This window comes from Abrus precatorius, unplaced genomic scaffold, assembly GCF_003935025.1.
Source record: "Abrus precatorius isolate BTA unplaced genomic scaffold, Abrus_2018 Scaffold6, whole genome shotgun sequence".
NCBI classification, from domain to species: domain Eukaryota; kingdom Viridiplantae; phylum Streptophyta; class Magnoliopsida; order Fabales; family Fabaceae; genus Abrus; species Abrus precatorius.
Genome location: NW_020874406.1, coordinates 15,688,340 through 15,705,044, shown reverse-complemented (window position 1 = coordinate 15,705,044; position 16,705 = coordinate 15,688,340). Strand labels below are relative to the sequence as shown.

General features: G+C 31.1%; 2 protein-coding genes across 4 annotated transcripts; both read left to right on the top strand.

Annotated features, from left to right (window-relative positions):
* Window positions 1-4,930: 4,930 nt before the first annotated feature.
* On the top strand, window positions 4,931-9,291 carry LOC113868552 (metal transporter Nramp3). 2 transcript variants are annotated; one of them, XM_027504227.1, is made up of 4 exons: window positions 4,931-5,807; window positions 6,022-6,158; window positions 6,279-6,931; window positions 7,950-9,291. In XM_027504227.1, exons 1-4 carry the CDS (start codon window positions 5,275-5,277, stop codon window positions 8,169-8,171), a joined length of 1,545 nt encoding a protein of 514 aa, XP_027360028.1. In that variant the 5' UTR covers window positions 4,931-5,274; the 3' UTR covers window positions 8,172-9,291. The 2 variants fall into 2 exon arrangements, with proteins under 2 accessions (XP_027360028.1, XP_027360029.1); XM_027504228.1 differs by lacking the exon at window positions 6,022-6,158 and having other exon boundaries at window positions 5,083-5,807; window positions 6,391-6,931; window positions 7,950-8,672.
* Window positions 9,292-10,014: 723 nt separating this feature from the next.
* On the top strand, window positions 10,015-15,949 carry LOC113868891 (probable aspartic protease At2g35615). Of its 2 annotated transcripts, XM_027504868.1 has the most exons (12): window positions 10,015-10,413; window positions 10,515-10,635; window positions 11,095-11,522; window positions 11,629-11,785; window positions 12,756-12,838; window positions 12,913-13,009; window positions 13,106-13,178; window positions 13,335-13,541; window positions 13,739-13,863; window positions 14,159-14,260; window positions 14,328-14,425; window positions 15,360-15,844. In XM_027504868.1, the coding sequence occupies exons 1-12, from the start codon at window positions 10,139-10,141 to the stop codon at window positions 15,529-15,531; spliced, it is 1,938 nt and encodes a 645-aa protein (XP_027360669.1). In that variant the 5' UTR covers window positions 10,015-10,138; the 3' UTR covers window positions 15,532-15,844. The 2 variants fall into 2 exon arrangements, 1 of the variants encoding a protein (XP_027360669.1); XR_003505431.1 differs by having other exon boundaries at window positions 10,070-10,413; window positions 11,612-11,785; window positions 14,159-14,425; window positions 15,360-15,949.
* Window positions 15,950-16,705: the final 756 nt, after the last annotated feature.

Sequence of the window (16,705 nt, the reverse complement as noted above, 5' to 3'; positions counted from 1 at the left end):
ACAAAAAAATTGTTATCAACTACTCCTTCATATTAACTAAAACATTGTCATTACTTCGTATTTAAAAAACATTTGAAGGTTTGAATTATAATAATAAACAAAGTCATTTTTAACTTTTAGTCACCACTCAAAAAGTTAAAAGTAAAAAGTAGCCGTTGATTTATTAAGTTTGTAAATAAAGATTATAAAACAATTTATTTAACTCATATTTGAGATACTCTAGTAAAAATAACAATCTTTATATTTAGGCTTTAAATTTAAATTTTAAACTTAAATTTATCTCATATTTTATATTTAAATAGATCAAATTAATTTAACTTTAATGCAAAAATTTGAATGAGTAAAAAGATTAAAATTAATTTAAATATAAAATTAAATTTTAAAATATTATAATTAACAAATCAATCAAACAATGTATCTTTTCAACTATATTCACACGCTTTCTGGTTATAACATAAACGGAACATTTAATTCACTTAAATAAAAATATAAAAAAAATATATATATACAAAAGTTAATGAGAGTGGATGTACGGAAAGATGTACGGAAAGAGGGGTTGAGAGATGAGGAGAATGAATAGGTATAAGTGTTAGATGAGAGTGTGGGAAGGGAAGAGGGAGTGGGGTGGGAGAGAAAAAGGAGAGAGAGGTCAATGAAGAGGGTGGTTGGAGAAAAAGAATTAAATATACGAAAAAAGTAAAATTGGAAAAAAGAACACGAGAATGGAGATGTAAAAATTTTAAATTTATTTTAAACGAATTTTGTATAAATTTTTTATATTTTTGTATTTTAAATAAAATAAAACATCCAATTCTGATGAGAGAATTTAAATTCTTTTCTAAACTTAGTAACAATACAGAGTAATAATTTTTAAAAAATAACTCAAATCAACCCTTTTAATTTATTTAGTTTTGTGGTCAAATTTGCTTGGACTAAACAATTTTATTACTATGTAAATAAATTTTTAACGTGAGATCTATACTTAATTATATTTTCAAATTACACGTCCTACGTTTTAACAATAAACTTAACATTGATTTTAGAATTCCAATTTCACAGCTTATTTTTTACATAATTCAAAAACAAAACAAACATGTCCCCTTAACTTCACAATTGACATTAACAGAAACAGTATTGCCACAGGGATATAAAAGAGTTGAAGTTAGGTTTTATAACGGTTGAATTTAGTTTGTTTCTTAGTCGCAATTTCACCTGCAACAAATGCAACCCTGTAGCCATATCCATGATTCCATATAGCTAGACTTCATCAAATCGAAAACGACACGCAAGAGTTACTATTAAAGAAATAAAAATTAAAATAAAATCTTCCATAATTTTATAATTTGGTTTCTTCTTTTATACATAAAATGATCGTTGTAGATAATTTTATAATAAAGTAAGTGGTTTAATTAAAAAATATTAATACTCTTTAATATTTAAAATATTAAAAATATTATAACAGTTAATTTAAAAAATATATATAATATTTTCTTGAATTTTTAAATAACGCAACAAATAAAAAAAACATGCAATACATTATTTAATATCCTTTATAAAATATTTTTAACTATCAGTTGAAAATTATAAAATTCTACTTTTTTAATTTAATAATTTTTCTTGTATTGTTAGTATATTTTAAAAATTAATTAAGAAATATGTTATTAATATTTCTATTAAAGAGATGACAATACACATATCCAAAAAAAAAATTCGAGATATCAAATTAGTATAAAATTACACGTCTCTCCATCACCCTTCGTATGGGCAGAGACTTTTTTGTGAACGAAATGGAAGAGCAGATTTGCGAGTAAAGTGACGGTTCATAACAGGTGCTAGGAGATAAAAGAAAAAAGAAAAAAAGAGCGAGAAATTGAAAATTCAAAATTTTAATTAAATATAAAACATTATTAGTCACCAATTAAAGTTTTTAGACAAAATTATTGTAGAGTGAAATTTTAGTAACAAATTACTAACCTGTAGAGATATGTAACTCCCTCCCCCAACACACACGAGCGCAAAAGCCCGCTGACATTGGACCGTAACAGCATTTAATTTTAAGGTTAAATTGCACTTCCAATATTTTTATTACTGTGTCTTATTTTTAGTTATGCAATTTGAGTTTTTGTATTTGTTTAATTTAATATTTTGCTTTTTTAAAGTGTCCATTCATTTTTAATTAGAGTTTTATGATCTTTTTACTTATACTTTTGACCTTTCAATTATTGTATTTGCTATTTTAGTTTTTAATTTTTAATTACACAAATTTTATTGGGATCTTCTTGTTCTCTCCTATAATTGAAGTTAATGTCTATGTTAAGAAATTTCACTCCCAAAAAATAGTTTGTAGGAGAAAGACTGTCATTAACCCCTATTTCTAATCAATATAAGATACTTTAACGGTTTACAATTTTTTTTCTTTTTTTTTTCAACAGAATTTTCTCTCTCTTCTTCTTCTTTATTCTCTTTCTTTCGTTAAAGTTATGTCATATTTTCATTTCAAACTTATATAAATAGATGCCTTCTTCTTAAAATAAAGAAAATGTTCAAATTTATAATTAAAGTTTGTCTTTAAAAAAAAATAAAAGATAAATAAAAATGATGTAGAAGCGAACAAAATAATGGTGAGAAATATAAGTGATACAACAGAAAAGGAGTAAAGGAAAATGTTAAAAAACTAACAGAAAAAAAAGGAGGTGAAGTGCAAGTATCAAGTCTTAAAGGGCAAGAAAAAAAAAGTAATTAGAAGATTAAATTTATTAAATTAAAATATTTATGAAACTAAAATCAAATAAATATAATAGTTTAAAAACTAAAAGTGTAAGAAAATTTTTCAATTTTTTTAAGACAATTCAACTATAATTTAATAAAAGGACAAGTTTGTTAAATTGAAAAATTAAAAAGACTAAAATTACATAATTAAAAGAAATGAGATTAAAATCGAATAAATATGATAAATTGAACTAAAAAGTATAATTTTTTTAATATATTATTAATTATTAATTTTATTTTTAAATATAAATAAAATATATTAAATTATAAATATGAATCATATTCTATATACTTTTAATAAATAAACATATTAAAGAAGAAAGGTCCAAATGTCGTATAAAGAAATTAATAAAACACGATATAACAAGTCCAAAGGAAGAATAATTGTTTAGAGTTAAACGGTGAAGCCATGCGAAGCTCGTGGGTGTGTCCAGGACGGCTGCTGGCATTGGCTATATATATATACACAGATTTATTTATTTATTTATGTGCACTTTCAATTTTTATTTGCTTAAAGTTAAACAATTTTTAAAACTAAGAGAAAAAATAGATGACAAGTCAATAATATGACAAATGAAAGAAGTATAAACTGAATATTCTCAAAATAAATGAAACAATAGATTTAAAAATGCCACGTGATAATTATAGTGGAAGTACTTACAATTATATAGACTAATAAAATAAGAACGGATGAATTTTACAAAAAATATGAATATGTTTTTCGTCAAATGGCTTAAAAACAAAGACAAAGTAAAAATAGTTGTTACATTCTGCTAGTTGTTCATTGATTTTAAAATTGTTATTTATTTAATAAATTTTTTATTAATCTCAACTATTGCATTCTTTAATTAGAGGGGAGATAAGAAGAATAAAGAAATTTTTATAATATTTTTACGTTTACTTCAATATTTTAAATAAAAAAGGGAGAAGGTAAAAATTGTTGCCCATTTAACTTTTTTTAAAAAATGAAAGATGATTTTTTTAATAAATTAACTGGTCAATTTAATTTAATACTATATTTAATTAATTTAAAAGTGTGTTTAAACATATAATTTATTTAAGTGTTTATTTAATATATTTTACAATATTAATTTATGTCATAAATTTTATTAAAAATAAAGATATTTTAATATGTTATACTAATAAAATTAATGAAGTTAAATAAAATTTTAAGTATATTTTAATAAATTTATTTATTTTACCTTCTTTCTTTTTGCAAATCAAATAAAATATATCGCATTTTTAATTAAAACTCTATTTTTTATTTTAAACTAAACAGTGCATTAAAATTTATTTTAAAAATATATTATTATTTTTATTAAATATTTATTACTAGTTCTCAATGAAACAAACATATTTTTAATAAAAAATGAATTATTTATAATTTTTTATCTTCACTTTTAAAGGCTAAAATTAACATTTATTTTATTTTAAAAGTTATAAAATAGTTACAAAAGATGAAATGATTTAAAATATTTTTTAAATAATATTTTTTAAAATTAAGATGTCTACGTGCTAATATTAATAATTTTTTTTATTTTACATACTAATAAAGATATCGTAATGATATATTTTTTTATTCCATATACACGTAATTATAGTATGTGAGTCGATCTAACTGTATAAGTCCCATTTATGCTAGTCTAACGTTATATGAGCAGGACTGTGTTGATCGGATAAACAAATCGGCACACAAAAATTCGTGGCCTGTGAATTTTCAAGCAGACTCGTTAATTAATAAAATGCACAAAAATAAGTTTTGTTTATAAATACTTTAAGAATATTAATTTAAAAATAATTTTTTGATAAAACTTACAAAAATGGTTGTATTATTATACTTTTTTAATCACTGTTTACCGAATCTAAAGATACTAATTAATATTTGTTATTTTTAATTCAGCAAACAGTTCGTGCGCTTAATTCATTTATAACGGATGTTTTAAACAGTTTATATTTCTAGTCATGAATCATATTATCACGGGGTGTATATGAACCAATCCGCAAGTTGAGCCGCACGTACACACGAGTGAAGTCATACGTACTCTCACGCGAGAATGTAAGAAGCATTATTTTATTAGAATTTAGAAAATAAAGAGGATTTTTAATAGCTATTTTAAGAATATCAATTAAAAATATGATCACTAAATTCTACATAAAGAATGAAGACAAACATATACTGAAGATTACTGTAGAAATAACACATTAATACTATTTTTTTTTATTAACATGATGAAGACACTTATATATTCTCTCAATAATTAAAGGGATGGGGGGAAAATAGGGTGCAACTGAATTACTAATCATTTTCATTCTTATTTCTTTTAATCATAAACAAGAAAGCAGATTATTATTATATTTTAATGCCATCACACTGACACTTTACCAAAACGCTAAAACTAGTCTGAAACAGTGACTGGTTTCCACTTTCTAACCTTCAACTGTTGGAAACGCCGGCGTGTCCACAACGCCACTCCTCCCCCCCCCCCTCCCACTCCGTCTGACACTATGCCTCCTCAAGAACACCAACAACCTCTGTTATCGGACTCTGGCGAAGACCAAGAAGAAACCGCTTATGATTCCTCGGAGAAGGTGGTCGTGGTCGGAGTCGACGAACACGAGGCTGACGTTGACGAGTGGGCTCAGGCGCCGCCGTTCTCATGGAAGAAGCTCTGGCTCTTCACTGGCCCTGGTTTTCTTATGAGCATCGCTTTCCTGGACCCTGGGAACCTGGAGGGTGATCTTCAGTCGGGTGCCATTGCTGGGTACTCTCTCTTGTGGCTCCTCATGTGGGCTACAGCTATGGGGCTTGTTATTCAGCTTCTTTCAGCGCGGCTCGGCGTGGCTACTGGGAGACACTTGGCTGAACTTTGCAGAGAGGAGTATCCCACGTGGGCTAGGATTGTGCTTTGGTTGATGACTGAGGTGGCTCTTATTGGCTCTGACATACAAGAGGTTATTGGGAGCGCTATTGCTATCAGAATTCTAAGTAACAATGTTGTGCCCCTCTGGGCTGGAGTCGTCATTACAGCTTTAGATTGGTAATTAAAATTTCCCCTTTTTTTTTCTCCGTTTTTTTTAGTAAAAAAATTAATTATGACAATTTCGTATTTAGTTTAAAATCAGAGAAGTATTGATGAATCCATGATATAAGGCCTTTTTCTGTTCTATCATTGAGTCACATTTTCACTTGTTAAACTATGTATAGTATTCCGAATTAAAAAATTAACTTCTCTTTAAGCTGCCTTGTTACAGTTTTATTTTTCTCTTCCTTGAGAACTATGGTGTGAGGAAATTGGAAGCGTTTTTTGCCGTTCTGATTGGTATAATGGCTCTCTCATTTGCGTGGATGTTTGGGGAAGCAAAGCCCGATGGTGTTGATGTTCTTCTTGGTAAGGAGTTTGTTTTGTTGATTTTGACGTGTGCAAATTTTGCTTGTTCATGAGTAAATTCTTTGGTGTGACCTTGCGTTATATCTGATTAGTACTCTGATTCCGATTTTATCTTTGTAGGTATTTTGGTTCCTAAACTTAGCTCCAGAACTATACAGCAAGCTGTTGGGGTTGTCGGCTGTATTATTATGCCTCATAATGTATTCTTACATTCGGCACTTGTTCAATCAAGGCAGATTGACCCCAGCAAGAAAGGCCGTGTTCAAGAAGCTCTTAATTACTACTCTATAGAGTCCACCATTGCCCTTGTAGTCTCCTTTGTCATTAATATATTTGTCACAACTGTGTTTGCTAAGGGCTTTTATGGTACTGAAATAGCAAATAGCATTGGTCTTGTAAATGCAGGGCAGTACCTTCAGGAGAAGTATGGGGGTGGACTATTTCCAATTCTATATATATGGGGTATCGGGTTATTAGCAGCGGGCCAGAGTAGTACTATTACTGGTACTTATGCTGGACAATTTATCATGGGGGGTTTTCTGAATTTAAAGTTGAAAAAATGGATAAGGGCACTAATTACGCGGAGTTTTGCAATCATCCCAACCATGATAGTTGCTCTTATATTCGATACCTCAGAAGAATCATTAGATGTTTTGAATGAATGGCTTAATGTCCTCCAGTCAGTTCAAATCCCCTTTGCGCTCATTCCCTTGCTTTGCTTGGTGTCCAAAGAACAAATAATGGGCAGTTTCAAAATTGGCCCTGTCCTCAAGGTATGTTATTCCTTTATCTGCATTTTGGTCACACTACCCACTTAGCAATTGCCCGTCTCAATTTATATATTTGATAAAAGACTTTGAAACGCTAGATCATTTTGTTTGATATGAAATTGCTATCTGCATATTCCTATATGGCTTATCAATTAAGAAAACCTTGGAAGAGATAATTCAAAAATGTCCCGATGTAGACCTTTTATGGCTTGCTATTTAGGCAGGAGATAATTCAAACAGACCTAAGTTATACCTGATTTTTCATACAATTTGGAGTTATAATTTAAGAAGATAAATTTGTGGCTTAATTTTACTGTCCTGTCTTGAGAATTGAAAGGAGTTGAGATGGTGAAGTGTCTATTGAACTGGTTTCACTATGTTTTTTTCCTTAGGACCTTTATCTTCTAAACAACTATTTCCTAAGTTATTAGTAGTTAAAATAAAGCTACAGATTCTTCTATCGTTTTTGGTATTTATTGTTATTCATGTAATGTGTGACAAAAATAGAAAGTTTGTATTGAAAAAGAAAATATTTAATATGTTAAAATCACAACAAAAGTCATTTAATGCTTGCTTTTTTAAGTAATTAGAAATATTTAAGACATGTTTAGTTTAGAAAAATAGTTTTTTATTTTTGTCACTTCTTTATGGAGTTTTTGTAAAATAAGCAACTACTTCAAATTTAATCTTTACAAAGCATTTTATTAGTGTGGTGTATTTAATGCTTTGTAACATGTGCTTTCTGAAGTCAGTAGTTTCAAGGCTTCCTTTCTTGTTCCCCCACCCCCCTGCACACACATTTTGTTTGTTTGGGTGCATTGGTGCTACTTGTTACTTTATATGATGAACATGCTTAGATAATGTTGTTTATTTGATGCTTTACTTATAGGTAAGTGTTCTTAAACCATAGCTTCTCTGGACATTGGATGTATTTATGCTAACGCCCTTTTGCTCAATATTCTGCTCAGTTTGTTTGGATTAATTGTATAATACTCATGATTGTCTTATGATATGGATACAGATTATTTCCTGGCTTGTGGCTGCGCTGGTCATAGTGATAAATGGCTATCTTTTGCTGGAGTTTTTCTCCGCTGAAGTGACTGGAGCGGTGTTCACCACTATAGTGTGTGCAATAACAGCTGCATATGTTGCATTTGTACTTTACCTAATTGCAAGGGCCATTACCTTTTCACCGTGGCAAAGTTTAACTCGATCAAAGACTGTTGCCTGCACCGAGGATTGAGCAGTCAATTCTTATTCCTTAAAACCATGGATTAGGAAATGCTATATCGCTGAGGGCCACAAATACTTTTGCCACGATTTTTCTAGGCATACTCATGCTAGTTCTTTGTGTAACACCTTATAATTTGATGCAGGGGGCAGTGGCACATTATTAGTTGTCGTACTCTATGAAACCACTCACAGTAGATGTTTCTGTATTACTGTCAAAACTTTCGATGTATAATGGAGCTGTAAGCATATGCATTGGATATTCCGACACAATGTGGTTGAGACACATTTTAAGACTACGAAGTTTAGACAAGTAGTTCCCGTTATTGTTGTGTCTGACCCGCTCTATGCTTTCTATTTGGGATTCTTTTTTAGGTTGTGGATGGAACCTGCTACTTGCTTCCAAATTTTGGCATCGAAGATTGTGGAATAGAGTGGTAAGAATGCATTCCTGTTAATTTGTTGTAAGGATTGTGTGCCTTGGAAGACAAGAACTGTTGTTTGCATTTTGCTGATTATAATTTGTGCATAATTCGTTATTTTTTTTTTGTTATATCAAGGATGTAACCTACAAATGCATTGTATGAGTCATTCAGAAACAAAGTGCATTATCAATTAAACGTAAGAATAAAACTAATTTATACTGACTATTGGCTAATATTAAAAATAATTTTCGAAAGTCTTGGTGTGATAATTCTATAAAAAAGTAATAACAAAGATGCTGATTTTTTAAGATAAAATATTATGTGCATATAATTAACTATAAAAAAACCAAGTTAATGAAAAAAATGAATTATGAGTTTAAAAAACAAACCTCGACTCCTGAAAATTTAAGTGTCGATGATGTGAAAATTCAGTACTGTTTTTGCCGAAGTCTGTGTGCCATTGTGCTTACCCGTTTATTCGTTAATGTAGGCACCGGATCTTTGTTTAGAGGCATTTGTGAATAGTGATTCTCAGATTTTATGGTCGAAAATTTTTAATTTATTTTGCCCAATGATGCCAATGCACGATACTGGGTTCCGCTGAAAACTGTAAACCATTGTATTCTCGTTTGTCAGTACCTAACTTTTAACATATCTGCTCTTTTTTTCTTCTTCTTGTCATTCCCTTCTTTGAACCTAGTATTCCTTGACAAAAAAAAAAAAAAACCCTAGTATTCATCTCCATTTTTAATGTATAAGTGGAGCAACCCAAATACTCTGTCACCAAATTTATATAATGTTTTAATTTGTTATCGTTAATTTTTCAGATTAAATAATAATGTGCATGTTTCTTAACATTAAATATTATTTAATAATTTAATGACAATAATATGTAAAATCTTGATATAAATTTTATTCTTGTTTTAGTAATAAGATTGGAACCAAACACCTTGTTTCAAAATTCTGAACTCTAAAAATTATAGAACTTAACTAGTATTTTTAGTCCTTAAAAAAAACACTCTAAGAAATGCATTGGATGAAGTTAACTTGCTTAAGATCGAAGTCTTTGGGCTTTCTTGGTTTTCCTTTGTCTGAAGAAACAATGGTTGTTGATAAAAAAAAAATTATGATTTATTTTTAACGGTACTTTAAGATGATTTTTTAAAAATTTATTTGTTTAGATATTTTTAGAACTAATTTTATTTTAAAAAACACAATTTACTGAAAACAAAAATATAGGGTGTATTTTGTTTTGGTACAAAAATATAAGTCTATGTTTGATTAAGAATTTGATACAAAGTTTTATTATAAACATATTTCTGCGATGGCTTTACTCCGAATTTAGTTGAAATTTATTTATAATTAGAATCAATAATGTAAAATTATTAAAAATATCTAAACTTTAAGTTTCTAAACGTGGTCAACAGTCAAGTCAAGTAACAAGAATTTAAATAAATAATAAACGGAAATGGATATGTTTCTTCTTCAGTTGCTCGAGGCACATAATCGTTTGACTTCCCTCCTTTCTTCTTTGTGATTTGAGAGGGAGAGAGTTATGGCGGGGGCATGGTCTCAGCTCATCTCCATCGTGTTGTTGTCCCTAATTCTACACCTTACGCGGTGTGTGGATGTTTCTAGTGCTCCCACCAACGTGTTTCTCTTACAAAGTGATCAGGAGAACTCTCGTCTCGCCATGATTCTCCCTCTTCATTTCTCTGTTCCCGATTCTTCCATATCCGACTTCAATCCACGTCGTCAACTCCAGAGATCGCACTCCAAACGCCATCCTAATGCTCGTATGAGACTCTACGACGATCTCCTTCGAAACGGGTTACCCTCTTTCACCTCCTCACTTCCTTTTCTTTCCAAAATAATTTTTCTGATTTTTCACTTTTTGGTATTTATGTGTTTTGGGAATTTCGATGCAACAGATACTATACCACGCGGCTTTGGATCGGTACTCCTCCACAGAGGTTTGCTCTTATTGTTGATACGGGGAGTACTGTTACGTATGTCCCGTGCTCTACTTGCCAACACTGTGGTAGACATCAGGTAAATTTTATACCTACACGTGCGGATCCATAAATTAATTGTTATATTGTTTGGTTATTAAATTTGTGTAAAAGAGCTGTTGTTGGGTTGTGGATATGACTAATTATAATGAAAATACATGTATAGGTGTTATGTGATTGTTTTGGTTTATACTTTGTAACTGTGGTTTTTGTTCGTGCCTATGCACTCTCAGACACAAGTCTCTAACTCTAGATACTTGCTTTCTTTTCTGTTCCTCCTTTTTCCTTTTTCCCATTTTCACTCTACCATCTACCAAGAACTCCTTTAATGTGGTGCGGTCGATTGCTTGTGCCTCTTGCATCTTGAATATTGTTTATTTAATCTTGTAATAGATGTAGAAAGAATAATTTTATTTAGAATTTGTTGTGGCCATGCATGTGTATCTGGTCTGATTTATCTCAAGTAGAGTGGATTTGTATGCCAAATTTTATTTAACAGGATCCGAAGTTCCAGCCAGAAGAGTCAAAAACCTATCAACCTGTAAAATGCACATCGAATTGCAATTGTGACAATAGCAGGATGCAATGCATGTATGAGAGACGGTATGCTGAAAAGAGTACTAGCATTGGGGTCCTGGGCGAGGATGTTGTTTCCTTTGGAAATCATAGTGAGCTTTCCCCCCAACGTGCTGTTTTTGGCTGTGAAAATGTTGAGACTGGTGATATTTATCGTCAACGTGCTGATGGTATCATGGGTTTGGGCCGTGGAGATCTTAGCATAATGGATCAACTGGTTGAGAAAAAGGTAATAAGTGATTCATTCTCACTGTGCTATGGTGGAATGGGTGTTGGTGGGGGTGCTATGGTTCTTGGTGGCATATCTGCCCCAGCTGGCATGGTCTTTTCACATTCAGATCCTGTTCGAAGGTGTGTGTCGAATTCCTTATCTTACAGACATGAGATATCATGCATTTTCTTAACAAATGCATTTGATTAATCTCACACATTTACTCTAGTTTTGGGATGGCGACAGTCCATATTACAATATCAATTTGAAGGAGATACATGTTGCGGGGAAGCGATTGCATCTGAACCCAAAGGTTTTTGATGGGAAACATGGAACTGTCTTGGATAGTGGCACAACTTATGCATACCTACCAGAAGCTGCATTTCTTGCATTTAAACATGCTGTAAGAGTTTTTTCATAAATATGAATGTAGAAAGCTTTTTGAGTTACAAATTTTATCTCTCACCTATTTTATAAAAAACCTCGACTCATTTTTCCACATTATGAGTCTTGTCACTCCTGTTATTAGGTGTGGACCTCGAATAAAATTGTTGAAGGAACCATAATTTTTTAATTTTTTTTGTTAAGAAAAATTTTCAATTTTAAGGATTTTGGGGGTAACCTTGATTCCTCCATTGCACATAGAGGAGCATCCTCTCCTTGTTATTGGGAGTGAATCATGTCCATTATACAGACATTGCTTTTGACATACTATTCCCTTCACAATCATGTTTCTGGACTGGCTTAGTGATAAATGGAGTTGGAGGTTCTAAGCTATGCACTTCCCAAAGTTACTTTTGATGCTTCCATAAGTTACTTTACTTTTTCAGTACAATTAAAAAAACTTAATACTGTTGAACCTTTCTTAACAGATATCTCTTAATAGCATGGCTAAAGGTACCCTGAATCCTCATAGATTTTCTGTAGTCAAATAAGCAGCATATGTATGCCAGATTCGTTATTGGTTATTTTATGATATCTAAATTCTTAAAAAATTGCTTCCATTTGCGTGTCTATTTTTGTAATTATGGAAGGTCTGAGTTTTCCAATTAAAATGTGATGTAGTATTAGGAGCACTTAAGTGATAATGCTTTAAATTACTATTTATCATACTGTATTTCAGTCTTCATTTCTGATAGATGTCCTCCTAAACAGCTTATAGAATTAGAGAATTCACTTGATCAGTCAAATGTGTGCCATGTATGACTGGAGAATCCTTTTTTGTTCTCTCATCATTATTGTCAGTTTCTTTTATTAATAATTACATGTCATTTATCAATTATCCTGTTTGCAATATAAAATTGAGTATCATTACAATATAAATTTTATCATATATGATTGATGACTCTGATTATGCATTTACATGTTTGCAGATTATGAAGGAACTTCACTCTTTGAAGCAAATCAGTGGTCCAGATCCAAATTACAAAGATATATGTTTTTCTGGTGGTGGAATGTATGTATGTGGCATTATTAAGAAGTGAATTCGTTGCAGATTAATTAAAAGCTTTGCATTTACTTGTATTTCAGTGATGTGTCTCAACTCTCCAAAAGCTTTCCAGTGGTTGATATGGTATTTGGAAATGGTCACAAGTTGTCACTGTCACCAGAAAACTACTTGTTTAGGGTTAGTTATGCAAGAAGATCATTAGAATATTTATCTGTATCTATTGGTTGATTGATTTCCTAATCCATACTTTTCATGGGGCTGTATTATATGAAGCATTCAAAAGCCCGAGGTGCATATTGTCTTGGGATTTTCTCAAATGGAAAGGATCAAACTACTCTTTTAGGAGGTAACTTATTTACTGTGGGTAACTTCATACAATTTCATCCTTTGCCCTCATTTGGATTATTGTTTCTCTCTAACTTTTGTGCTAGAAGGCTAGCTTCTAGTTATGGGTTTGTGCAATACTTTATTGATCATTCCTATATATTTTTTGTTTGTGTAGGTATTATTGTCCGTAACACTCTTGTAATGTATGATCGTGAGCATACAAAAATTGGTTTCTGGAAAACTAATTGTTCTGAGTTATGGGAAAGACTACACGTCACTGATGCCCCACCACCAGTGCCTCCAATTTTAGGAAGAACTAATTTAACCAAAGGATTTGAGCCTTCCATTGCTCCATCTGCATCACAGTTTACTTTACGTGAAGGTATTATGGGCTGTTGGCATTCTATTTTTATTTTAGAGTATATACTGAGATATCATGTTTAACATGGATTGAGTGTTACACATTGCGTAAAAAAATTCATCATTTTCCTTCTTCTTTTTTTCAGAAATTAGTGGAATCTCTTTGTAATTTATATGCTCACTAATGACTTATCTGCTTTCATCAACTTAAATGTGCAGGTGAACTCCAAATTGCTCAAATAATAATTGTAATTTCATTTAACATCAGCTACATGGATATGAAGCCTTACATTACAGATTTGGCTGGACTCATAGCTCACGAGTTAGATGTTAATACTTCACAGGTCAGGCAGTGCTCACTAAAGTGCAGAAAATTCAGCTGCTCAGTTACAAATTTAAGTAAAATTTATAGTTTTGATGCAATAGAAGGGTTTAACTAACAAGATTCATATATAACCTTGGGTTGTTCAGATGGCTGGTGTGGATTGAGATTTAGGTAGAGGTCCTAGATTTTAGACTTAGTCATGTTAACTACTTTCCAAAGTACCTAAAAAACACTCTGCATTTTTGGTTAATTTTTCCGTATTCATGTGCTTTGTTGCTTTATGCTAATAACATTCTTGGTTGGAATGCTCACAGGTTCAGTTGATGAATTTTTCTTCCTTTGGAAATGGTTCACTCTCTAGATGGGTCATAACCCCAAGGCCATATGCAGATTTCTTTTCTAACACCACTGCTATGGTAAGTTGAATTTGTTCATTTGCATGTATGCAGACTGCCAATTTGATGAGGATTTTCAATGTAACAGAGTATAATTGCCCGGGTTTCTGAACATCGTATGCAACTTCCTGGCACATTTGGAAGTTATAAGTTACTTGATTGGAATCTTGAGCCTTCGATGAAACGGTAATTTTTTTCTTTAAAGGAAAAGAAGTCAGGAGATTTTGTCTTGTGCCATTGTGTACTAGTTGTGCTTGCATAACTTCTTGTTTTTATTATTTCTGGGGAATGCAATACTGAGGTACATAATTTTACACATTCAGTTAATGTACTAATTTATTAAAATTCATTCTTGAGTTTATTTGCTTTCCTTTCCTCCTCTGATTTTTTGTGAAATCACATGCATACCTTTTCATACTTGTATTGTATATACAGATATTCATACATTTATACAGCTGTTCTGTGTGTGTGTGTGTGAGAGAGAGCACGCACTGAACACATCAAGTAAGAACATGAAAAATAAAAACAACTAATCTTTGCTCAATAATACATCCATATAGAGATTTTCAAAATTAAATTTGAATAATTCCAATCTTAACCATATTGTTAACAATAATAACTATAATCATTTCTCATGTTCTCACCCATGTGTGTCCTTATATTTTGGACTTTACTCTGCAGTAGTCTGACATGTTCTGTGCGTTATTCAGTGGGTTGTCAAGAGGTAAAATTAAGTGTAATTATTTGGAAATATTAATGTAATATACTTACTTTTAGAACCATAAAATTTTATTACTTTATTGAGAAAATATTTATAATTTTACTTTTTTGTCAAGCGAATATTTTTAATGACATAAATCATGCTCTGAAACTTTTGGGACACAAATGAAGGGGGGAAATTACCTCTGCTCTTTTAGACAAGTCATTATCCTATTTAACCTTACCTGCATAATTGTTGATTCAATTTTTTTTTCTCTCCCCATTCTTTATTTTAGTTACCTATTTTTGCGATCACTTTATCATGTGTGTGTACCTTCAACGTCCTCAATTTTCTATTTCTCGGCAATCAGTTAGGTCTTTTTTCTATAACCATTAAATACATTTTTCTGCAACGATGCAGGACTTGGTGGCAGCAATATTATTTGGTTGTGGCTTTAGCTGTTTTGCTTACATTGCTTCTAGGAGTATCAGCCTTGGGAATACTCTTAATTTGGAAAAACAGACAACAAGCTAGGCACTTGTACAAGCCAATTGATGTAGCTGTTCCAGAGCAGGAGCTTCAGCCATTATGAGCTTCGCTTGTGCTACTGCTGCTTAGTCGTTTGCCTGATTGGTGTGGTTGGCATATTCCAGTCTATAAACGAGCAATTTATGCAACCATGGTCACTCAACTAATCAAGATTTTCGTTTCCAAGAAATCAAGCAGTCTATCATGATATACCGAAACCCTGATAGATGTATATAGAAATAATTCTTTAGTAGAAGTTGTATAATTTGCATACTCAATTTTGTTTGCGATTATTGCAAAATAAACGGTGAATCACAGGGTGATGTTTACATTTTTATTTAGCTGGTGCTTTCTACTTGGTTCATAATTTTTTTTTTCTGTTCATGTTTTTTCTAGCTAGCGAGTGTTATTATTATAATATGTTGTCCAAGAAACAATCATCTGCATTCATGTATCAGTCCATTCATTAATCATTAGTAGTTAGTAATAATAAAATTATATGATGTGGTTGAAGAGTGAAGACAATGATAACTTGCGATTTAATAAATTGTCATTTTAAAACTTAAATATTATAACAACCAATAAATATTTTGATATTTAATAACTCACTATAATAATAACATAGACAGCTCTGTCGTGCAATTTCATTTGTCTGCCCTGATCTGGGACCAATAAATTAAGGAAACAGAGATGGAGGAATATCTTTATATCTTACCACAACTAGCACGCGCTTGGCCTCTCTATTCGGTAGACACAGATCGCTGTTTGTTCACAAGCTCATTTATCTTGTGCCAGAAAATGATTCTTCTTGAACACCATTAACTTTCACTATTTTTATTTCGATTAACGAACTGTATATATTTTATTAACGATTTGCATTATTTTATTATCAGCCTGTTAAAATGCGCTATTAACCAAACTTATGTCAACCGACAATGAGTGTAAAAATTATCCGAGATTTACTAAAATAAATTTTTAAAAGCAAGTTATCAGAAATTTGTCGCGTTTAAAGCCGCCAAAAAATTTCTGGTGGTTAAAAAACTGTCAAATTGACATTCTTACGAGAATACCTCTATTTTAATAATGTTTTAAAAGTTATATTGATATTATTTTAATAACTTTTTTAAAATACGAGCAATACAAAGGAGATTTGTCCACTCTTCTTTTACACGGGTATGGTCATCCAAGTCGGAATGTCTATTTTACCAGATGCCCTTGGTGGTTCAAAAGTAAGTTCG

Excerpts from the sequence above, each read along its gene's own strand:
- LOC113868552 (XM_027504227.1), top strand. The coding sequence starts at position 5,275 with ATGCCTCCTCAAGAACACCAACAACCTCTGTTATCGGACTCTGGCGAA. Across the intron at positions 5,808-6,021 it reads GTCATTACAGCTTTAGATTG|TTTTATTTTTCTCTTCCTTG; the intron begins GTAATTAAAATT and ends GCCTTGTTACAG. Across the intron at positions 6,159-6,278 it reads TGGTGTTGATGTTCTTCTTG|GTATTTTGGTTCCTAAACTT; the intron begins GTAAGGAGTTTG and ends TTATCTTTGTAG.
- LOC113868891 (XM_027504868.1), top strand. The coding sequence starts at position 10,139 with ATGGCGGGGGCATGGTCTCAGCTCATCTCCATCGTGTTGTTGTCCCTA. Across the intron at positions 14,261-14,327 it reads TTTCTAACACCACTGCTATG|AGTATAATTGCCCGGGTTTC; the intron begins GTAAGTTGAATT and ends TCAATGTAACAG. Across the intron at positions 14,426-15,359 it reads CTTGAGCCTTCGATGAAACG|GACTTGGTGGCAGCAATATT; the intron begins GTAATTTTTTTC and ends GCAACGATGCAG.